The following is a 25322-nucleotide window of genomic DNA, read 5'->3' as shown; positions in this document are numbered from 1 at the left end:
AAAGCAAATGTGTATACATGCATTCGTGGAAGCTGTGTTTCTAGAAGAAAACTGGAGAGCTAAAATATTTCTAGGAGTTTTTCCCAAATTCTCTTAATCCATTAACTTAGAAGGCAGTATTTTAAATTTACACTTATCCTTTATCCTATGTATTTATTATTTATGGTGACATGTAATAAACAGCAGAATATGTGCTAGAATTTAAGGTGTTCCCTCTACTTTAATACTGTGGTTCCATTCTATTTATTCTTAAGGTTATATTTTTATTCAGAAATTTATCTTAAAAGTATTCAAACCCCTGGGAGAGACAGATGATATTGTGTAATATCTCAGTTATCAGTAAATATCATAGCAGAAGATAATACTTTCTACAAATGAAGATAAAGAAAACATTTGTTTTGCAATTTTGCTTTTATACAATCTGGCTTGCAATGCATTTTCCCAAATATGTCTTGGTTTAGTATAATAACAAAAAGCAATTCATGTTTTTAAGGGAATCTGTTCTTTTTCTCCTCTTTGCCTTCAGGGATTGGAAGAAAGCTTCATTTATCTGAACTAAGTGTATTAGATCATTGCTTAAAATAAGTTGAGATAGCCCAACTTCCTTTTGTGACTATTTTAAGCTTAACTTTCTTTGGCAATATTCCATGCTCACAATTTGCTAATATTTAATAAAGTAAATGTTTATGAAATATCCAATTCTTTTATGACATTCTTATAATAAATGATTATTTGAATACTTCATTCAATTAGAGGTTTTTCACATAACATATTTCTTTGTACCTCTCTAAAACATGTAATTCATAAGGAAGTCATATACACATTAAATACAGTTTGTGTTTATGTAGGTATCCACCATTTCAATTTACATAAATCACTCCAGTGCTAAAAGGTGCTCCACGGTAGCCAGTAAGTGTTGAGATGTAGTACTTCAGCAGCGTTTAGACCTATGAGTTTGCATTGGCTCAGTGCCCTTCAGTAATGATCTAGACTACTCGAGGAAGGCAACCACACATGTCGGGGCTCTGACGGCTGAAGGTGTCCTTTGTGCTCTATAGAGTTAAAGCAATCCCCAGCACATAATTGAGTTATAAGAGTCTGGTTGTTAATATTTTCCCAAGGGAAATTTAAAAAGAGTCTGTGCAAAAAACTCAACTGAAGAAAGTGAAATTTATCATACAATGTGCATGTCGACATCATATACTAAAAACAATGTGCCTTCTGAGAAGTAGCTATTATCATTCACACTTGCACAGGCATTTGTTTATCATGGTAAGAACAGAAAATACAACAAAGTTACATAAAAAATGAATTAGGAAATGAGTACTTAATGATTCTCTTTGTACTATCTTTATGCTTTATCAGTCTAGCTTTTGAGCCTAACACAGTGAACTGTACAGGTATAGACTTAGGTTTTGGAACATTTTCATTACAAAATAAATGCTATGAAGACTGCTTTCTCTTCTTTTAAATGTTCTGGCATTTAGTTAAAAATATAAACCTTTATTCTTTTTTGTGTTATCTTGCTTTCTTGAAGGGGGGGGCTTATTTCTGTAGAGAATAAAATTCCATGCCAGTATAAATATAATATGTGCCAAAGATGTAATGTTTTATAACTTAATCAGAATTTCCCAAATCGGTTCTTCAGTAAATGTATAACCTGTGCACTGCTTCTGGGACAGGTTTTGTAACAGATAATGGACATTGAGTTTTGTTTTACTTCAATACTTGATCAAAATGGATATTTAGAACCATCTAGAAGCGACATCATTTCCAAGAAAGGACATAAAATTGTACCTGTCACTTAGCTCTTGAGTATATGTGTGTGTGTGTGTGTGTGTGTGTGTGTGTGTGTGTGTGTGTGTGTGTGTGTGTGTGTGTGTATTCAGTTATGCCAGACACCAACACTGAGATGAAAATTAGTTTATGGAATATTAATGAGTGTTTCAATTCAGCATCTGAGAGTGGAAAACCGGGAAACATCAGTAGCAAAGACACAGTACATTTCTAGCAAGAGCCTTAGTTGGCAGACCCAACTAAATGTGGCAAACCTGTCAGTACATTCCACTAATAGTAATGACATAAAATATCAATCAACCAAGTTTTTAAAATTATTTTTCACACATCAATCCATTTACCATGGCCACCAGAATTTAAAAATTTAGAAAATCGTGTCTCTCCACCATATATGCAATTCTGTTGGTTGCCTGGGAACTTGAGTCAGCCTCTCAGGCTTTTAAGGCCCTCAACTCATCTTGCCATTTCCAATGCTTCTCACCTTAATTATGCTTCTCCTTGTTACTGCACTTGTTCTTTCTCCTCCTAATCTTTTTTCCTCCATCCCAGTCACTTCCATACCCACTTCTTCCATCTCCTTCACCCCAAACCTATCTCTATCTCCTCTAAATAACATGTTAACACTTTGGAAATGAATAATCCACTTGCAAAGGTTTGCCTTTGCTGAAACTCCCCCTGACCTCTCACTCTGCTTCATCACTTTGGATTCCCAAAGGCAGTCATTCAGTTGCAGTTTCTTGTTATAATTGCTCCCCAAGGCTTTGCCTTACCTCCAGGTTATGCTTTCCATTTACTATACTACTCCATGTGATTATAGGAATGCCAGGTGTCTTATCTTATGTCCCCCCATCCAAGTATATACTCCTCAAATGTGGGGTTACTTCATTATGTTCATTCTGTCTTACAAAATGGTAAGTTCTGTGCTTCTAAAGAGGATTACCCAATATAAGTATGGTGTTTATTTAAGAACCTTTCAGCTAAGTATCAAAGAACTATAAATATGTACTATTATGTACAGTTTAAGGCAGCCTTGACTTGTTTTTACAAATATCCCACAGTTTGGGATTTTCAGTCCTCAGTGAATTGACCCAATTGTGTTGGACATGTGACAATGCAGGCTTTTATGTCCAAGTGCCTAGTGAAAGCAGCTAGGAAAGTAGCCACACTTTGTAGCTACAGGAAGACAAAAGGATGAGGAAGAGAGTATTGAATTCTCTACCACTCAGCTGTATTACCCACCCTTGAGTTTGTGAGCCAGGACCTTATAACACTTGTCAAGGTGATCTTGAACTCACTTTGTAGTCTTTATCAAGTTCTACAATCTCCAATAGTGTCATTGGTTGAGGACTAAGCACTGGACACTTTGCAGATCTGAAGTATAGTATGAAAATAAAAAGAAAAGAAAAAAGAAACAAATATTTACAAAAATTTTTTTTTGGTTTTTCCGAGACAGGGTTTCTCTGTGTAGCTTTGGAGCTTATCCTGGCACCTGCTCTGGAGACCGGGCTGGCCTCAACTCATAGAGATCCACCTGCCTCTGCCTCCCAAGTGCTGAGATTAAAAGTGTGCACCACCGACTCCTGTGTACAAAATATTTTTATCCTAGCAGAAATATTACTTAATAATAGTAGAGTCCAGAGTTTCGTGGCTGTGGAGATGGTGCTACCACCTGCTTAGTGATCTACTGAGGTCTCGGTTTCTTCTGTCTCTGTTGGATATTCTTGATGGCAACACTATCCTTAGGTTGGTTCAAGATGATTTGAACAACACAAATACTTCACAGACTGATCAAAATATATAAACAGGAGAAAGGGTTTGCATAATGTATTATGATCCATTTCTGGGATAGCCTTGGTGTCAACATTATCCTTACCTTGGTATGATATGTTTGTAACAGTAGAAATGATTTTATTCAAAAATATAGGAGAATGGACTTGCCTGGTTGGTGATAACAATATTTTGTTTTATCGAGTAAATACTTGCAGTATAGGTAACATTGTTTATAAAATTAAAGTAACCAAAAATGCCTTGGTAAAGAAAGAATACCTTTGGTTAAACATCACTGAATATATTTTTGGCAGAATTTAAGCAGACTGTCTTATTGTATTGTTTTGATTTTTGTAATCTTAGGACTTGAATTCACTGTTGTTTATTACAGGAATAAAGCTGAAAATATTTTATTAATAACATACTTTGAATGTTTTTTCTTTTATCATTTATAGGACACTTTTTTCATTTCTTATATCCATTGACCTTCTGCTGTTAGAATCAATGCTGTAATACAACATAATTTCAGGTTTATATAAATATTTCCATGATATCCAACTTCATTCATTCTAGTTAAGAATGCAAAATATACCAGTTATAAACTGTCAGGTGATATTTCAACATCTAAAGTGAGAGAAAAACCATATATCACAGGAGGAATACACAGAGGAGGAAAAACCCTGTTATGCTTGGATTTTAACTAATTCAATATATATGAGATATTCTTGAAATAATGGAAATTGTTTAATTTTAAGTAACTCATATTTTAAATAGGATCTTGATAAGTATCATTTTCTTTTGTTCAGTTGGGATAGGGAAAACATGTGTAAGAAGTAAAATAGCAAAGGATCTTGTGTCTCTTATGAGTAGACTTCCTTGATTAAATTAAGGAAGTGGAGAGTTCTTTCCAAAGCCATCAACAGCCTATTTTGTTTCTACAGTCCAAAGTATAGAGAAGAAAGTCAGTAGTGTTTGGGACATGTGGTCAACAGCACATGGGCAGAGTATTACTCTTTTGTAAAGGATGCAGTATGAGCATGTGGCATTATGTAGAAGCTTCTAAACAATCAGTATAAATCTTTTGTTGGGAGAAAAAATGATGTATTTGGGTGTCAGGTTGACAAGGGTTGGAGACAATGGTTAACATTGATGGCATTTAGGACACAAATTTCTGGGCATGTCTGTAATGATCATCTAGGCTAGCTTTGTTAAGGTAGGAAGATCCATCCTAAATGTGAATAGTACAATTCCACGGGCTGGACTGAATATTCCAAACTGAATAAAAAAGAGAGATAATAAAAAAGAACATGTTCATCATAGACATTATAATAATGACCATACTTGGCATTTTTAAAAGGGCTTAAGGAACTATGGATTCTAAAAATGCATTATCTGTTACTTTTACTGTAAATGAACATTTTCTTCCTCCCCAATCAACTTTAAGTTGTACCAGTATTCATTCATATGAAAGCTGGAGCTCTATGTATAAACTTTCAGTCATAGTATCAAAACCTAATTCTCTCCCATCATTCACTCCTCTATTTTTACATCATCATGACTGACAGCAGAAAGAAATAGCTAATAAATTCTGATTAGTTATGTCAATTGGTCAGACTTCTACGTTAGTGAATTTGGGGCATTTTTCCATCTGAAAATGTTACATGTTTTTGAACCAGTGCAGGCCTGTATGGGTGGAAGGAGTCTTAATCTAGATGTAGGCAAATGTCAAGGAAGTGACTCTTTTACTGACACTACAGGAAGATGCAACTTCTTGTCATCTGGCCTTGTCAGAATCTTAAAGTTAACTTTCCTTGAGAAACACCTTTGTTTTGATTATGAGATGTGAACATTTCCTCTTTAAGAAGCTATTTCCCTAACTGTTCTCTGCATGTGGGTGAATGCATTTTTTTCTCTGATGTATGTATTTTCTTCACCATGAGACAGATTATTTACCAAAAGTATTTCACTTCTCAAGTATTCACTTGGCTTTGACCTAGTTTTCCCTTGATCTAAAAAAAATATCCCCATTGAAACAACCCCATATAAGATTTATATTTTTATTATTTTAAAGTCAGTCTGTCTGTCTGTCTATGTCCTTCTTTAACTCTTTGAGGATATGCAGGTGCAGCCTAGGTCAGAAGAATCGGATCCTTTGGAACTACAGTTATAGACAGTTATGAGGTGCTGAACCTGGGTGCTGGGAATTGAACTGGGTTCCTCTGAAGGACCAGTATGTACTCTTAACAGCTGAGCCATCTATCCAGCCTAAAATTATAGTGTGCCTCCCTCTCTGGGGCTAGAAAGTTCATCTCCCATGCGATGTGTAAGATACTCAATACTGCATTAAGGAAAAAGATCACACCCCTCCCTTTTTGTTAAGTTGAAGGCAAATTTTATTTAAGAGCAAACAAGAGGGAAGACAAGCAGTAAATCTCAACATCTGACAGGAGGAGAGAAAGAAGAGGAAGACAAAAACAACACCTTTTGAGTTAGGGGCCCAAAAAGCCAGCATGTTCAGCTGTAGAGTTTGGGAAACAGCTGTGTGGGAATTTGAGTCAGGCGCACACTTTGAAGATGAATGATAAAGCCCAGAATACTGGGATAAGCTGCTTCAGCTATTGGAAAGAGATACAGAAGGGAAAATGGGGGTGGGTGTTAGAAAGGAAGATCTGAAAGCTACTTGTAACATCCCACTTTTGCTCATGGCTTGTATCTGTTTCATGGGAAGCCTTGTACCATGGCTCTGGTTGATCCCATGGGAAGCCATCATCTGTCTGTGCATACTCTGGATGTGTGGATTAATGGCACTTTAACCACTGAGCATGTCCACGGATTTCAGTGTCACTTACTGTCCTCTCCCTTTAGACATTAACTAGCAGGAAAGCTAGAGAGCAGGAGCTTTTTGAGGATCCCCAAGGCCCTTTCCCTAACAAGCTCTCAGAGGGACCTTGTAGCAGCGAGAGAGCATGCTCAGACAAAAACTAATTCCTCCAGGGGAAAGGAAAATTTCAGATCTCCAGTTTCCAAGTCTGTTATTGTTTGGTCATGGATGGGATAATCTAAATGAGACTTGCCAATCAAATTTGAAAATTTTTGCATCTTTGAGCTATACCTCACTTAAGATATTTCCCCAGTAAAAATTTCCCTTTGATCATCAAATTATACTATCTACCCCATAAAATAAGATCTCAGAAGAATGATGTTTTAACTTCAAATTGTTATGGAAGAGTTACTGTACGTCATTCATGAAGAATTCCCATTGGAATTTCATGGGTAAGAAAACACTAATAGCCTTGTTATTAATCTATGAAATATTGATTGAATCAATCAAAAGTATTTTTCTTTTCTGTATCGCATTACCTATGATTTTCAGTAGTATTTTTGTTGGATTCCAGCAAAACAGTAATTGGGAATTTTGTCTAAAGATACTATAATACACACATTGAACCATTTTTAAAACATTCCTCAGAATTCAATTAGTTGCTTTATTTGGAAATAATGCCTAATCAGCTTTATCCCTTTATCCAATTAATTTAAAACTATTTTCTTTTGAAACTGAGGTTTTAAAATTATATATGTATACTATTCAGTGGATATTGTCCAGTGTATAATGTATAATGTATATGTATATGTATAATGTTCAGTGGATTTATACAGTAGTAATCAAAAGTGAATGACCCTTTACCTCTTAGCTAAGATGAAGTATAAAAATTAAAAGAAATTTAATTTATTAGGTTGGCAGGTTATACAAGCTTATAATTCTATAACTAGGAATATTGACTCAGGAGGATTCTGGATGAACCATGTTAGTTTCAACTAAATAGTGAGACACTGTACAGACACACACACACACAGAGCGGGGGAGCAAAATAGTTTTACTTAAAATAAAAAGTGAAGCTTGTTAACTGGATCCCAACAAAAACGTAACATTTACATGTCTACTTACAGGATTACAGGCAAACTCAGCACAAAACTTAAGTTTTTCTCTGTAAAGCACCTTAAATTTATTTTTTATGTAAAAGTACGTTTTTTTTCCTTATGGAAAAACTGTTTAATGGGACAAAATTATAAATGTGTTCTAGTTTAAAAAATAAAAAGACTTCCTGTAATTTCAAAGTGCAATTACAGCATATGGAAAAAAAACAAATTTTTAATCCTTCTTCACAGAACTTCTTGTTTTTGTTAAACAATTGGACACAATTTATTTTACTAAAGTAAAGCGTGGAATCTGACAGTTATTTAAGATCTTTATCTTTGTGGTTATTGAACAACAACAAGCAAATAAAACCAGAATCTTTCAGAATTTTAATTTCTGAATTAAAATTAAAGACAAATGACTTAGCTAAAACTTTCAAACTCCAAGTAAGCCAAAAGTTGTAATTAGACTGTAAAGTGATGCTAAGTTTATCAATATGAAATAATTTTCTTCCATATCCCAATGATGATGTAGCTCTTTTCTTGTCCTTACTATGAATACAGAGTAATTACAAAAGCACTTGAAGTAGCTGAAGCCCATCAAACTTTGCCCTTATTTTAACACTTATGAAACAATTGAGTTTGTAGCTATAAACTTAGTACTTTGCTGAAGTGTTTAAGCACCCTTCTTTACTAACATGAAAATAGCCTTTGCTATTTCCCTTTCCTCAGGGAAGTTCACAGCTAAGTTCTATATGAAAGGATCGTGCCCTGGGTTTTTTGTACTCAGTATAGTAAGAAATTCTTCTATACATCAGAACGGCCTCTGGAGTTCCTTCCACTCCCTCTGTGGCTGCACAAAGCTACTGTGCACAATGCTTCATTGTGTGAGCCTGTTATATACAGAGAGGATAACTGGAGTAAATAACCTCTTCACCTAAGGTTGCTAGGGATGAAAGAAAGGGACCACTTTCCTTGTTTAATACATGAAATTAAGAGAATATAAATCCTCAGAACCAAGCAGATACCATAATAAAAAGGTTATATATCAGACAGCCTACTTACTTTCATGCTGTTTAATATTTTCCCATTGCCTACTGAGCACAAGCTGTCCTGTAATCAGAGCTATAAAACAATTGCCTTGTTCATGGATGTGCTGGCTCCTTAACTCAGTGCCGATATGTAGGCCCCATCTGGTCACTGTAATGGACTGTCAGACTCAGAGCAGACACCATATTCTCCCTCCAGAACTCTGGCCAGAATGCCTGTGTTTCCAATTCCAAGGGAAATTAAAAAGATTATTCAATGCTCCGTATGTGCACATTAAAGTAATAAATAGAGTAAGAAGAAGCAATGGCCATTCCATTGGTTATCACTAGTCACCAAATTCCAATATACAATAGACTCCTTAAGAAGCTAATGGACTATAGCAGTATAACTTGAAAATGTACAAGAAAGACTTCGAAAGAAGAGATGATCAAGGCCTGAACGCAGGCCATAGGCTCAAGTTATGAAAAATGAAAACCAGCAGACAAACAAAACTCTCAGAGCATCTCAAGTAGACATTGCCAACCAAGAAGAACCAGTCAGAGAAAGAACAAACAGAACAATGAGGGACATTCCCAGGTGAAAGAAAGTTCCCAATGGGAGGCAGAACTCCGCTCATTTACCTATTTGCTGCCAGTAACCGAAAGATCCCGTAAAAATGTATTTCCCGTGGGCAAGGCCAAAAAATGTACAGATTGCCCTGTCTGAGAGCACCTGGCCAGAAACCGAAAAATGGACCCAGATTGAACAGCGCTGGGTCTGCCCCATAGGAACGGTTTGGGTTTCTTACCGGATTGTAGCGAATAGGCAGATCAGTGAGTTCCAGAAATACTTAGTTGGAAAAGCCGCAAGTTGAGTTCCGGCATCTCAGGCTGTTGTAGGCAGGAGGGAGTGCCAGGAAAAGCGGAGATGGAAGTGGATTATAAGGTTACCCTTAGCCTAACATGCACCCGCCAGCAGGTCGCAGAAGGTATAAGGGCAGAGCCTTTCCACGTCCGGGCGCTAAAATGTTATTCTTTTGTTTAAAAAGAAGAAAAGAGAAATATTGAGATGGACATAATTGACTATAAGTTTATTATAAGGGCCGGTAGAATGGGGAGACTAAGAAGAGGAACAGGGTAAATGGCTGACCGCCATGGCCGGTCGCCATAGAGAGACAGAGCGGGGAAACAGAGAGAGGGAACAGAGAGCAGGAACAGGGGGAGAGAGAGAGAGAGAGGGCAGGGGCCTATCTTTTAAAGGGGTCCTCTGCACCTGCGTACAGACTTCTTTCCCATGGAACCTTGGGCTGACCAGGGTATTGCCTGAGTGGATTCCACCAGGTAACAGGGGCAGGCCAGCATAATGCCTGAACCTTTCAGATATAAAGCTGGTATTCTACTCCTAATTATCATAGGCCAGAACCTGAACAGTTTTGGGATTGACCTGACTTGGGTGATGGGAATTAAAGAATCTACAGGCATACCTGCAGAAAATCAGAGGTTGGGTGGGCTGTACACTCTGATGGAAATGTAACAACAGCCTGGAAACTAGGTACATTCATTATATACAGCTGAGTGGGAAGCAGGCTAACAATTATAGTAGTGGTCTCTGTAGGGAAGTTGTCTCAGAATACAGTCCTATGGGAGGAGGAAGCTATGGTTGATATTTGCTGCATATACTTGTCAACATAAGTATTCTAATCAGGGAAAGGTCATGATATTAAAGGCTGAGGCATCGGGGTCCTTGACATGTCAGTGCTCATGCCAAAACTACATATTCACTAGAGAGAATATCTGCTGCACAGTCATGGATATTGTGGGTTTGATATATTCAGTACTGAACCTTCTCTTCCAAAGGTTATTCTAACTGCATAGAAGTCCATTGAGTTGTAAAGAAGTAAGATACGGTTGATTTGGGTGTGTGGTGCTTCTTATTTATTTGAATGATTTTTTTTAAATAAAGTTGATAAAAGTTTTAGAAGTTAAAAAGGAAGAAATGGAAAATACAAACAGTATTCCTTGCAGATGTTTTAGGAATGAATAGACAATAGTAATTGGGCCATAAGTGAAACATAACCAAAACATTAGTGTGTTTCTTAGAATTTATTTAATTTCTTGTCAGTGTTCTTCTCTCTTTCTTACAACACAAACTTTTGATGATCTACTACTGTATTCTTCTCCTCTTCCACGTGCTGCAGCTATTGTAGAGAATAAATAAGTCAGGGTGGCTGTTTGCACGCTGCATCTGATGTATGAGAAAGAAAAGAAAATAAATACTTTTGAATTGTTGTACTTAATGCTCAAATCTTTTATCACATCTCATTAGCTTAACATTTTCCAACTTTGTTATAATCAATCAAACATTTGCAGCCTACCTCTTGATAGAAATGTCTGCTGTCTCTGGGGGTTCTGAATTGTCTTTAATTAAGTTTTATGAACACATTGCAACTTCCTCTCTGGTGTCCTGTTCAGTCTTTTGGTATCTCTGAATTAGGCCAAAGGACATTGGACCAACCTCTTGCTTGCTAACTTGAGTCAATTAAAGTGCCTCTTAAAGTTGAAACAAAGAGAAGATATAATTAGGATTTCCTTTGGATGTTGTTATAAGGACTTATCATTGTTTGAATGTTTATGTAATTTCTCTAATGTTGACTACTTAAAAACAAATTGTGTGAAATTTTCACCTTAGTAAATGACAACTGTAAGTGAATTATCTGAGTTTTAAATAAAGGACACTAATGAGTCTCATAATTTATGAATGAAGCAATAATTGTAGTATTTTCTTGGTAAGTTCCTTGACTATTTTCAAATTTTAGAAAAAAAACTAAAACTACTCTTATGAAGTCACACATATACAGGTAAAGTATGGGTCATATTTTCAAATTCATGTGTGAAACCATTAGCTCTCTCTCTTTAAAATATATTTTAAGTTTCATTTTATGGCTTATGAGTGGATATAAAGAGATATAGAAGATAATTTTCCTTTAATAAAAATGATCTTTCTTCATGCTGGCAATGTGAAATAGAAACTAGGCAAATATTTTACACATTGATATTTGAAACCTCCTAAATAGCATGAAAAATTCTTTCAAATGATTGATTAAGAAATATTGTGATGGCTACATAGACATAGTGACTTATGATGGTTAAATCAGTATATTAGAGAATATGTGTACTGTTTTATGGTTGTTTTAAAATGTTAGCTTCCATAAGTCAAGACTCTTTATAAATTTACTTGCTTCTGTTTGCTACTTTCTATTGTCAAATAAATGTATAAGAATTACCACTTGAGTTAAAACTACCTTTGCTACATAACTGTTAAGATTCTCAGATTTGGTGACATAAAATTTGGATCAGATTATCATGATCTTGTGCCTTTTATGTTTTATTTCATTGCTATGTGATTAAGCTTTCTTGATGAAAATGAAGACAGGAAGTATGTCTATTTTTAGGGGGACTGTGATATTTAAATAAGATATCATTCTAAAACACTGGCTTTTTGCCAGATGTGTCTGAGTTCCATGCATGCTAAATGTGTTGAACAAATGACTGGCCCATGGCTTGGAGTAACAACCTGTGAGAGTGACTAAGAGTTGTTTCTACCATCGCAACACATATTTCTATAATGCACCACAACTTAGACAAACACAGAAAAAACATGATGAATGCAACACATGCTAACTCAAAATTCTCTTGAGATTACAATAAGACCATACATCCCATTGAAGACAACATTTTTTCTGCATACAATAAAATCAAGAAAGTTAATAAAAATGAATGGCCTTCACAGTTTTCACTCAGAAAATTTTACACAAGGGTTTTGGAAAATATTTCTATCTGGACTACCATGCCTTAGTTGATGTTTATTCTTCAGTATTACTTATTCCCATTTCTAATCAGATGTTTTGAATTTGCCTATTCTAATTTACCTTCAAATGCTCTTTCAGATTTATTGGCCTGCTGCTAAGGAAAGAGTGGAACTGTGTAAATTAGCTGGAAAAGATGCCAATGTAAGTATGAACTTTTAAAATTACCTCCTCAAATTGGATACTAACAGTCTAGTAAATTTTTATATTCACTTTTGTCAAATAATAACATTAGTATGCTACTTTTACTTAAACTAACACTCCTGATTACACACCTGCAACCCCAACATTTGAAAGTAGAAGAAGGAAAATCAGGAGTTCAAGGCTAGCCTCTGTAATACAGTGTATTATACAGTAATCTGCACTACATAAAACCTGACCCAAATGATATGACAGTCTTTGAAGATTCCCCAATGGAAGGCCTCACACTCCCTGGGGAGCAGAAAGGGGATGGGATAGGACATTGGTGGAGGACAGAGGAGGAGGGGAGGTGGGAGGGGAAAGAAACTGGGATTGATATGTAAAACAAACTTGTTTCTAGTTTAAATAAAAAAACAACAAATAAAACCCTATTGGAAAAATTCAGTAACAGCAACAAAAGAAAGATTAAAATCTGATATAAAATATTCCCACCTCACAAAAAGCAACACTAATTTTTACAATAGCCCAAAGATAGTATAATAATATACTCTAACATAATAATTCTCAATGTTGTTATTTTCTTCAGAAAACTAGATTAGAAACAAATCAATATATTCAAATATAAACCACCAGAAAAACTTGTATTTCTGTGAATCTAATCTTTACATTTGTGTGTATTTGTTTTGTAAATGTCAACACAATCATCACTTAGCAACATAAATGTGCAACAGACATTTTCTTTTATTCCAGTTAAGGTTGAATTTTCAGCACATATATAATTTATTTTAAGTGGTGACATGGAAATGGCAAGAATGTGCTGAGAAGGAAAGGTAAAGGATTCTGGCATAAGAATTACAAGCAACTTACTCTAAAATTTAGCAATTGCACAAAATTACTCAAAGTATATACATGTGGTATTAATAGATAATTCTAGGGTGATATGATGGCTATTGGCTCACTACAGGTCTGTGGCAGAAAGATTGCCACAAGTTCAAGAGCAGCCTGGGGTACAGAATGTATTCCTTCTCCAAAAATGAAACATGCAAATGGAAAATTCAGGGTTGAACTGCCATAGAGACCATTGCAGGTCTTCAGTCAGGTAAACCAAACTGTTTGTGTTTGCTAAGCTCTGCCTGGATTACTTAGGCAGTGTGTGGCTTGTACTGCAGGCATCCTTTCACTGCCTCCTTCTTCATCCACATGCTCTGATCAAACTAGGTATTCTGTGTTAAGTCCTGACTTAGGGCCCTGTCTTGATGGAGGGAAACATTCTTTTTTAACAAAATCCACATATCTTGTACTTCACTGAAGAGAACAGAGGTCCCATTCTTGAACCAAAATGTGAGTATCTTGTGGTTTCTTTTTTGCAAAATCTCCTAACAGCAATAATACTGAGTGTTAAGCTGTGCATTGGTTTCATATTTAAAAATGACAAATAATGTCTTTTATGTGAAAGCATAATTAGATTAAAAGTAAAGATGATTAAAGTACAGCAGTATAGCACAAGGTATAAAATGCACTGAGAAACTGAAAAGACTAAGAACCTGAATTGAGCTGGCTTACTCGGTTATTCATCATTCATTTATTTATCCAGTAAGGAGAGCTAGGTGGCCTGAATAAGTCAAATAGGGTGCTGCTTCCTAAATTTACCATTACTTGGAACCTGGCAATAGGAGTATTAGAAATTGGTGGCCAGCCTAACATGCTTAGTAAGACCCTATCTCAAAGAAAAAAATAAAGTTTAGTGGCAGAGCACTTGTCTAGTATGTGTGAGGATCTAGCTTTAATCACACAGACTATTAAAAATAAAATAAAGCAATAAAACAAAACTATAGAGCCAATATGTATATAACACATAAGTTAACATAAGTCTGTCCTCCATGACAATTGTTTCCAACACAGGACAGAGGTCTGAACCACATTATCACCTTTATGTATAAAGTGTCCAAACCATAATAATCTAAACAAAACCAATTAAATATGTAATCATATCTAATTTTATATCCCATTACATCAAATGTAATCCCTTTGAAGCACAGTTGAGTTAGCAGAAGTATGTTAGGAAATGAGAGCATCAAATGCATTAGGAGAGAGTTTACACTGATTGTACTAGAAAAGAAAGGGATTACACTCTTCTGGATATATTCCTCTTCCTCCTGTTCAATATCTCCACACTGATAAATTGTCCATAGATGAAGAAATAATGCAGGTGTTCATTGAACTTGTGAGGATAGAGTAATTTGGTTATAACAGTTTTCAAAATTATTGTCCAGTAAGCAATAGTGACATGACAGAACCACTGTGAATAATTTTATGTTTTGTGAGCCATCTATATTGCATATTTGATGAAGAAGTAAGGAAGGAAAGTTGTCTTAGGTTTACTGCAATAAGCTACTGTCATTTTTCCCAAGAGTTAGAGGAGGGGTTAACTATGAATGTCAGGAAGTGGAGTTTTGGATTGGGAGAGGGTTCTCACTTCTGTCTGTTCAGGAAGTTACACAGTTCTAACTTCAATGCCTTTCTTGTTCAGTTAAGGCAAGTGGTGATTAATTTGTCTAGACGTACCATCCTTGAGCCCAATATTTGTGAGTAGTAATCTCTTTTAACTTTTTTTAAGGATGTCTACTGCTAACTATGGATTTGAGATACAGAGAGCTTTTCCATTTTTAACAAAGGTCTATAAAATTTGATGTTGCATCAAAAAGGCAAGAAGGGTTGTCTCCTTACTTTCAGTGTATCCTTTTGGAAGAGTGTTCCATTTTAAAGCTGTTGTTAAATGCCACTTTGGTTATCTTTTTTAAAGAACTATTTCCCATGCCTTATAGTTATAATTTCACTTAATCCCCATTTTCTTGGAGAAAACTAAACCCAGAAAAAAAAAAACAAAAAAAACAAATGGCTTACTCAGTATCACAGACCTTTTCAATGGTGAAGCAAGAAACTGAAGCCTGAAATCTGGGCACATCCTCCCAACACTATAAAGTCTACATAATACATCAACACACTTTTTTTTACAATTCATTTTTCTATTTGCTATCGCCATAACACTGATGCTCATTTTGAAATCATGTTGCATTGATTTTTACTAAGAGAAAGCAGGCAAATCCGTGGTTTTATTGACTTCTTTTCTTGCCTCTATGTGACTTCATTTTCTCTCTTTCTAGTAATTTTTACCCACTTCCAAAGCATATGTTCATAATTAACAAGTGTTTAGAAAGACTGTTCATTTACGAAAAGGCACTATATAACTGCAAAGTAGTGAATTATTTACCGTAACTAAAGTTAACTAATTAGGATGGAAGTGAATGGAAGGCAGAGGGAGTGGGAACTATTATGCTCCCTTAAATAGTCCTCCAGTTTAATCCAAGGAAGTGAAGGAAGGCAAGAAAAGCTGGTATCATTTTGGTTTTGTATTGAAGAAGGTTGTTAAGAGAAAGACACAATGGGAATGATTCAGTTTTGTCAATAAATCTTGAATTAAACTGCTTGGTATAGCCAAAAGAAAGCAAAAGATGAGGTTAGCCTGAGCTATCTGATAGTTTAGGCACAGAGGTGACAGCCTTAACAGTGACTCGTCACTGAGAGAAAAAGCATATTCCTGCTACAAAATTCTACAATTATAAACTCCTCTATTTTTACTTTTTAAGTAAGTCTAAACTAAATGTGTTCATTGGAAAAGCTGAATAACTTATATGTGAGACAATAGTCACTTTTAAGTATATCTTTCTCTCCTATAGTCACTAAAAAGGGACAGCAGGTAACGTTGCAATGTGCATTCCTGTAGTTTATTTACTTACTAATTATCAGGATGAAATCACTGTAAACATAGCCTGTCCTAACAGTTTTTGTCACTTCTCAGAGTGCTTTAGCCTTTCCTATGTCACCAACTTTTTCTGATGCCATTTTCAAAAGCACCTCTGCATTCCTTTGCACATCCTTTCATGAATGTCCTAGTATTGGAATCTTGGTTGATTCCCAGTATTTCTTGGGGTTACAAATGATCCTGTATGCGAGAATCCTCATATAAATATTGAGGAGATCATTGCCTACTGAGTAGTCTTTTACTAGTCAAGGACTTGAAACTTTTTGTGTCCATGTAGTGAAACTGACCTTTAAGATTCTGATGATACACTCCAAGCAGGAGCCCATAGTTAAAAGATGTATTCACTTGGGGAGAGGTAAAACAAATACAGTCATGGCTAGAAAAAAAGCACTTCTTGTACCAAATTAAAAAAAAAAAAAACTCTCCAGACGAGCTATTTGGAGTAGGAAGCTATAGGTTGGAAGGCAAAGGAAGACGCTGACCCACTGAGCCATCCTGCATTCAGTGTGGGTGTTCCATGGAATTAGGATAGCTCAGAGATTGGAAATGTAAACTCCATGATGGGCAATCCAGGCTTCACCACTGTCATACCCTGGGATCATAGAGTAGTTATTAACTTACCAAGGAGAATAATAAGATCCACCTTGCTGCCCCATAAGGTTGTTGTGTGATGTGTCACTGGGTAAACACATAAAGTATATGGAAATTTGTTCAGCACAATGGATGTTCTCAATAAATGCTGGAGTTGTGAAAAAAATGATGTATTTTTCTGTGTCCTAGCTACTGATGGATACAGCATACAGTGAATATACAGTGTGCATGCATGGAAGTGTAAAATAAATATATTCAACTGTTGCTAACAAAAGGAAAAACAATGTATTTTAGCTTGAAATTCTTTAATTGCTATAAGTACTACGTATTTTTATAATTGTAAGATTACTTCTTTTAATGGCTCATCATTGCAGTCCCTTGTATCTTGTTGATTGCCATTTTTACTGATTATTTACAGATTTATAAACATAGACATGTATGTGTTTATGTTATTGACAAGCACTTATATGACATATATTTTCCCTCATAGAAAATTATCCACTTGTCTTAGGGTTTTATTGTTGCGAATAGAGACACCACGACCATGGCAATTCTTATAAATAAAAACATTTAATTGGGTTAACTTACAGTTTCAGACGTTCACTCCATTGTCATCATGTAAAATATGGCAGCATACAAAAAGACAGGGTACTAGAGAAGTAGTTGAGAGTTTTACATCTTGATCTACAAGCAGAAGAAGGACCCTATGCATCACTGGGCATGGCTTGAGCATACATAAGTCCTTTAAGCCTGTCCTCACAGTGACATTTTTCCTCCAACAAGGCCATACCTACTCCAACAAGATGGCACTTCCTAATAGTGTTACTTTCTATGGGCCAGACATTCAAACACATGAGTGCACAGGGGTCATTCTTATTCAGACCACCCATTGTCTTGAGGACTAGATTGTAAATACTGAAATAGGCATATCAGTCATTTTCCCTTTAAAATATTTTCCTTTGCTCTTTTACTGTAACAGATTCTTTTCTTAATACATACTTGCACTAATAGATTTTGTTTTTAAACAAAATTGTGTACTTGTATTTAGATATATTCATTTTGTAGGAATTTACTTAAACATTTTGAATAATTTAAGGCAAAGCAGTTTTCTGCATACAGGGTTGCATCTGAGGAATTCATCTGGGAAATGATCACAAGAAAGTAGGAGAGCAACAGCACATGTGGTTGTCCCTGCTTTTAATCTCCACACTTAGGAAGTTGCTGTAGGATACTCTGTAAACCAAGGCCAGCCTCAGCCACATGGCAAGTTCAAGGCCAGCCTGAGGTACATATAGCTTAGTCTCAAACTGGAAAAAAAAAAAAAAAGCATATTAGCAAACCACTTAAGGAAAACAACCAAAAAGTAAGCATTATCACAATATTTTGCAAAATACTTTCAAAGATAAAACCAGAACTTATGTATCTGGGGAAATACTCAGTGTACAACATTTATGTAACATGCTCAAGCCCTTCCTCTCTTTGGGTTCAGTTCTCAGCATTGGCAAAACAAAGATAAATACATCAAGGGCTTCTCAATCATGAGCCTCTTCCCATAGTTCATACAAATGACTCAACTTAGCATTTGTAAGTTGTCAGATTACACATTAAGTTTTGCTGCATTTAATTTGGGGGTCAAAAGTCTAAGTACCTCTGGCTTGCTGTTATCTGTTTAGTTACCTGAGTAGAAAACAATATTTTACATTTTCATTCATGGTCTCATCTGTAAATATTAATTTAACATTACATTTATCTAACTCTTAAGAATATGGCTGCATATGAGGTACAAAATGCTGAAAGTTATCATATTACTTGAAAGAATTAGGAAGTTCCCACTAGACTGATGAGTCTGCCCGGTGGGTAAAGTGCTTTGTGACAAGCCAGAGGGAGGACCTAAATTCATTCCCAGACACTTCCATGATGAGATAAGAGAACAGACCAATGATCTGGCCTCTGACCAATGCACATGCACTTCTACCAGAGAAATGCATGTTCATATCAGCACATTACACACAAATGGATAGAATAAATAAGTATAAAAGCAATAAAATAATAATAATAATAAATAATAATAATAATAATAATAAATAATAACAATTTGAAACTGTTTCTTGTTTGGACAACACCATACACACTTTCTAGTAGGAGCAGTGTGGTTTGAGTGAAAAAAAATTAGATGAAAAGAATAAAAATAACAGGAGAGATCCAATGCTTTTCCAACCTGTACCGTCAGCATCAGCTGCCATTGTGAACTGATGAGTGAGCCAGTTCAGGGAAAGTTTAAAACGCTGCTTCTCAAAGTTATCTTTCTTCATGCCCCAGAGAATTGTGCCACCATCAATAGCCAAGCAAGTCACTGAGTGAATTAAACCAAGTTAATTATTGATCATGCCACTTAAACAAAACTTTGAAACTTTGTGTGTAAAAAGAAAGTATCACATAATCTCTGAGATTTAAAAACATAAAGACATGAATTAAAAGGCCATTGTAAAGTACAAGTGCTGTTTGCCTTAATTGTCTGCTCTGGGCAAAATGCAAAGTCATAGATCTTATCTTTTTATAATCTAATCACATCTTTCCTTCCCTTTGGCAACGAATGCAGCTCCTTAGGGAACTGCCCTCTACCAACACCCCCAACAACACTTAAGGGATGACATTTTCTGACCTGTAAGGTAATTCAGAACTGGCACATACTATGTTTTATTTCATGTCAGCCTAGCTGGAAAGTTAATCCTAAAATGATTCCGAGAAAAGGTAATGATAGGGAATAGTCTAGATATGATTCTGGTTTTTTCATTTTGTTTTTGTTCTGTAATCATTAAAACATCACATACATATCTTAAACTTCATGCTGGCTCCTACTTGTCCTTTTTAACAATGCTGCCTCACATAGACCCTTATCATCCAGATTTTATAGTGTATACTTGGAAGGGGAGTTGTCTTATTGATTTATGCAAGCATTTCTTTAAGACCCTTCAAAACTGCCGTCTAAATTCTATCTCTATGTGGAAAAATGAGCCATTTGATAAAGCGATTAAATAACTGGCAGTGAGGGAACTCTGCCTAATTCTAGTCATACTGGCATGTCAGGTACAAGCCACAACTGCCACTTTTTCCTTTTGTATTTAAGATTTATTTATTTTTGTTTTATGTGTACGTATGTGTTTCTGCTTTTCTGTATGTACACTGTATGTGTGCAATTTTCTATGGCAATGAGAAGAGGGAGTTACAGGGCGTGGTTGATTTCTGTGGAAATGTAGGGTTAGAGACACATGGAATTCTGGCATTCAAGAGGTGGGACCGTTTATTAACACACAAAACAAAATGTGCCTCTCTCACACAGAAATTGAAGTGTTTGCCAGGAGTAAAATCTAGTTGTGACCATATGTAGGGATGGGTGAGGGGCTTACGAATGGGCAAATTGTTGCAACCTTAAGCCTATGTGTCTCTCCTGAAGCGAATCATTTGTCTAAAACAGGAGAGACTATCTTTTCTTGGATGAAGGATAAGAGTTGAGGAAGGGCAAGGCAATCTGAAATCTTTGTCTGAATCCTGTTTTATAACTGTGGCACTCTATCAGTGTGAGCCATGGGTTCTGGAAACATTTTCTGTCATCAGGACCTCCCATTGCCCAAGAGTGATCATACTTTATTGGTGGGGTCTCTGGCAAATCAGGAATGGGGAATTTGCACTTTTCCTAAGTTCTTAATTTTAATTGAGCATTTGCCTACCTTGAGTACAGGATAAGTGTCTAGAGTAGATGTGAAACATTCTGTGGGTCTGTGGGGTCATTAATCATGCATCCACAATTGAGCAAGTGTTTCCATCTAGGCATGGTATTTTACAGTTCTAATCCCAGAACTTGGCAGTCCATTGCTGGCTGGGGGCTACTCTGAATTTTAGGGGAGCCTTATTGAATTCCTGGCTGGCTCAGCTACACAGTGACATTACCACTCTTAAATTAAAGTTGCTTCCAACAATTTTGTAGAAGTAAAGTAGGAAATTGTAATATAATCTATAATGACCTGAATGAATATTCTAAAATATTCTTTATAAGAAGTGCCATATGCTAGAAAATCAATTATAGAAAACAATCCCAAAGATATTGAAAATGTAAAGAATTTTTTAGATGTAAGCATGTGCAAAATAAGAATGTGAGTCTTCACTAGTTTTCTGGAATAAAAATGTTCCTTAGAAAAATTGAGGAAAGAACCAGCATAGAGGAATCTGTTTGAAAGGCTTTTGGTTTTCTAGAACTCGGGGGGACTCTAAGGCAGGAACGCAGATGGATGTAGGAAACACACATATGGCTAGTGTTTTGCTTGGTGGACTTTGGACAGTTGGAATTGTAGACAGTAGGACCTCTAGGGGCCGGGCTGTGTTCACATCAGAGTAAGAGAGATTTCGTGCTCCATGATAATTTGTGTCTTTCCCATTCTGTGTATATTTATTCTCTGGGCCTCCCTGAATACAACCCTAAAGCTTTCTGTACTATCACTTTAACTAGCTGCAAAAGTATAATTTCAAGAAGTTTTAAAATCACTCTTTACCCACAATTTCTGTATGTGCTTTTCATTTTTTAGGTCAACTGTTCAAACCTTTTAAATTAACCTTTCTGTATTTTCTTTATTTTAGATAATTGATGCATTCCCAAAACAAAGAAAATGAAGCATTGTCTTTTAGCCATATACTAATGCTTTTCACTTTTATACCCAATAGACAGAATGTGCAAATTTCATCCGAGTTCTTCAACCCTATAATAAGACTCATGCTTATGTGTGTGGAACTGGAGCATTTCATCCACTATGTGGATATATTGATCTTGGAGTCAACAAGGAGGTAATGAAACATTAGAAAATATAATTTACTATACCTATATATACCTATACTACAAAATGTACAAGTTTGAGTAAACATATCTTATGAGCAACATAAGAATTCATGTTTATAAACATTTTACATATATGTTTACAAATTACAGTTATTTAAAAACACATTTCACATATTTGATCTTAGAATGGTATTATATATTATTAATGATTTCATTTTGTTCTTGATATATGTGTTAACTGATATATGTGTTAACAACAGTGGACTATAAGTAACTACAACTTCAATAGTTTTCTTGACTCTATGTAGATATTCACTCACATGGAAATCATTGGGTTCTCTGTGCTAAACTCGTGGACAGAAGTTAAGGATTTATTAGTTAAGATTAATTTATCCCAGATATCAATGAGCATTTCTAATAAATGAGAAACATGCAGATTTCAGAATTTTAGCTAAAATGAATTTTTCAAGTACTCTGTGTCATAGATTGTCATGTGCCTTGCATGCACTTTGCCCTTCTTTGGAATTTCACAAACACTGAGGTTGGTACCACCGTAATCCCTAATAAATACAATAGTAAAAATGATTTTTGTTGGTGTAGCATAAACAATTCAGGAATGAGCTCAACCAAGGCAGTGTCTGTCTGAAACCAGCATGACCAGATGAGCTTTAGCCATGTACTCTATACTGCTTCTTTGTAGACACTCTCCTCATGTTTATGCATGTATTTCCTGTGAAGAACCATACATATTTGCAGTCCTGGCCTGGGCTTATGAAAACGTTTTTTATGTTAATTTAATGGATGCATGTGGAGATCAAACCTTAGACTGTGGTCAGACAGAATTTCCTCTCTACCCAACTCATCTAACCCGCTTGACTCAATTGCTTGACTCAATTGCTGATAGTTAAATTCTGAACCTCTCAGAGATTTGGCAACTGAATCCATCATTCTTTGTTGCTGGTGTAATGCTGTCCTGCCTAGCTATGATGAAGGGCAATATATAACAGTAGCACAGGGTATAATTACATGAGCACTGCACAGCTTGTGTGTGTATTTAGGCCTGAGGCTATAAGCCAAACTCACAACCTGCCCAGGAAGAAAACAGTGTTTTCTAACACTTAAAAGTCAAGCTCCTTAAAAGGAAATTTTGATGTAGCTGGTTACTTAGCTTGGCATATATCAAAAGAGTCAGGGGGTCAAATTACAAGTTTTCAGAATAAGGAAATTATGAGAGCACAGGGATAGTGAGACTTGGTACTTTCAGCTGACCTGGAGAGCACGAACCTGCTTTATCATGGCTCTGATTTTATGTATCGTATCTCTAACTTGAAGACATTTTATTTCTAGAAGTTTACAGACCCTTTCTGTTTCAAGTAGAGAAACTTACTTGGAAAGAGAAGGATAAGAGGGAACACTGTATGCAAAGAGGTGGAGGAAGACACCTACTGTGGTCAGCCAGTCAGCCGTGTTGGGCACAAAGAGAGGATTAAACAGGAAAGCTGAAATGAACCCCAGGGAGTTGGCAGGGAGTTAGAAGGTGACACTATTTAGTGGTAGTGACAAGCTTGTAGGGAAAGTGGCAATTGGCACATACTGCATTTGGCCATGGAGCTCCAAGGAGGTCACTGGGATCTAAACTCAGAAGGGAGGTCACGGTGGCTGTCAACAGCTTCCAAGAGCATTTCCAAGGGTCAAGTTTGCCATCTCCATGACATTGTGCACATGGTATAAACTTTCTAAGCTTTTGTTTATTCAGTGATAACAAGAAGAGCAAGTGCATATAGAGTTATTTTCAGTCTCAACTAAAGCAGTTATTGACAACATGATCCCCATGCATATGATCTCACAGAGACTTGGGAAGCCCAGGCCTGCAGGCATCTGCATCACAAGGGGGCCTAGAACTGAAAGGAGAAGTGGACATGTGCCTCCATCCCTAACTCAGAAGCTATCTCCAACTGAATAACCACTTGCAAATGAGACTCCAAGGGAGTCTCACTGGGAAAACAAACTACTCCTAAGGATATGCCTCATGCCCAGCAGTAGATGCCAGCAGAAAATGAACTCAACAGTTGGAGTTTCCTTGTCTCATACTGTCATGTCAGGGTCTTTTCTTAAAAATAAAAGCTATGATTTTTATTGTTATGTAAATTATATGTGTGATATATATAAAATAATACGCATGTGTATATCATAGCATATATAGTACACAAAATTATATTAATGCTCTGTAACTTTGAGAATGTTTTAATGACTAATAAGTGCATGATGAGCATGGCAGTGCACACCTATAATTTCAGTAGTTGGGAGGTGGAGGTGGGAAGGTCAGAGGGCACAGCATTAAAGATAGTCAGGACTGCATATGTAGCTCAATGCTAGCCTGGACTGGGTGAGACCAGCTTCAACTTTAAAAAAGGAAGGAAGGAAGGAAGGAAGGAAGGAAGGAAGGAAGGAAGGAAGGAAGGAAGATGAAAGAAAGAAAGAAAGAAAGAAAGAAAGAAAGGAAGGAAGGAAGGAAGGAAGGAAGGAAGAAAGAAAGAAAGAAAGAAAGAAAGAAAGAAAGAAAGAAAGAAAGGAAGTTTTTTTTTTTAATCTTTTATTTCATTTTAAGGTGTGTGTGTGTGTGTGTGTGTGTGTGTGTGTGCGAGTGCACGCCTGCACACACATTATTTATGTGCCTTGGAGCATTTGTGGAAGTCAAAGGTCAGCTTTACGGGAAGGGCTGTTTCTTTCCATTAAGTCCTGAGGGTGGCATTCCTGTCAGCTTTGCAGCATTTGTGACATTGAGCCATCCTGACCACTGAGTCATCTTCCAGCATCTAACAATATTTCTGTATGTGCTGTCCAAAGAGGTACACGTTAGTAATTAATTAAACTAAAGTGATTATATGAAGCATATCCTACAACATGCAGTTTACAAACTTAAAGAGTCTCCTGTGTCTTGGGAAACACATTAAATCATCAGTTAATTTCATTTTCTTTCCCTGGCACTGATTGGGAAAGACTTGCTCTCTTGCTGTGTCCTTCTCCAAGAGTTTACAGGAAAGTTTTTGTCCTCAAGTCCCATAAATCCAAAGACTGTGACTTCTCTTTGCAATTTAATAGTGTTGTATTTAAAAACAAAAGTCTATGCAATTGTCAGTGTATCTAGTAATATTTTTCTAGATTTTCCTAGGAGTACACACACACACACACACTCAGAGGGGTGGGGTGGGAGTTCTGTTTCCCTTTCTAGTATCCCATTTAATGTCTTATCGTCCACAGGTTTGTTTATCAGTGGCAAATAGTGTGCTTTCATTGACTAGTAAACATCTGTGACAGCCACAACATAGAGTCCTCCCCCTGCCCTGCCCCAGTCACTCCCCAGTCACAGTTGGGAAGCCTAAGTGCATTCTTGTTGGGTCTTTTCCTGCTTCTAGGGTCCACTATCTTTTTCCTTGGATGACCCCAATTAAGTTAAAGGCTTTTGGGTCTGATCATGTCACATAATCATATGAAGACTACACATCCAGTCCATTTTTAAATCCATGAGCCTGGAATTCTGAGACTGTATTAGTTACTAGCCATAG

The 25322-nt window shown here is 36.2% G+C and overlaps 1 protein-coding gene across 1 annotated transcript in view; it reads left to right on the top strand.

Moving 5' to 3' along the window:
* Sema3d (semaphorin 3D) overlaps positions 1-25322 on the top strand; it is a 111695-nt gene that overhangs the window by 23950 nt on the left and 62423 nt on the right. The window contains exons 3-4 of the mRNA XM_035451650.1: positions 12455-12517; positions 21645-21764. Coding sequence (XP_035307541.1) covers positions 12455-12517; positions 21645-21764 — 183 coding nt within the window. The remainder of the gene's footprint in view (positions 1-12454; positions 12518-21644; positions 21765-25322) is intronic.

This window comes from Cricetulus griseus, assembly GCF_003668045.3.
Source record: "Cricetulus griseus strain 17A/GY chromosome 1 unlocalized genomic scaffold, alternate assembly CriGri-PICRH-1.0 chr1_0, whole genome shotgun sequence".
NCBI classification, from domain to species: Eukaryota; Metazoa; Chordata; class Mammalia; order Rodentia; family Cricetidae; genus Cricetulus; species Cricetulus griseus.
The sequence above is the reverse complement of the archived record's forward strand: the minus strand, read 5'-3'. Positions and strand labels throughout refer to the sequence as shown.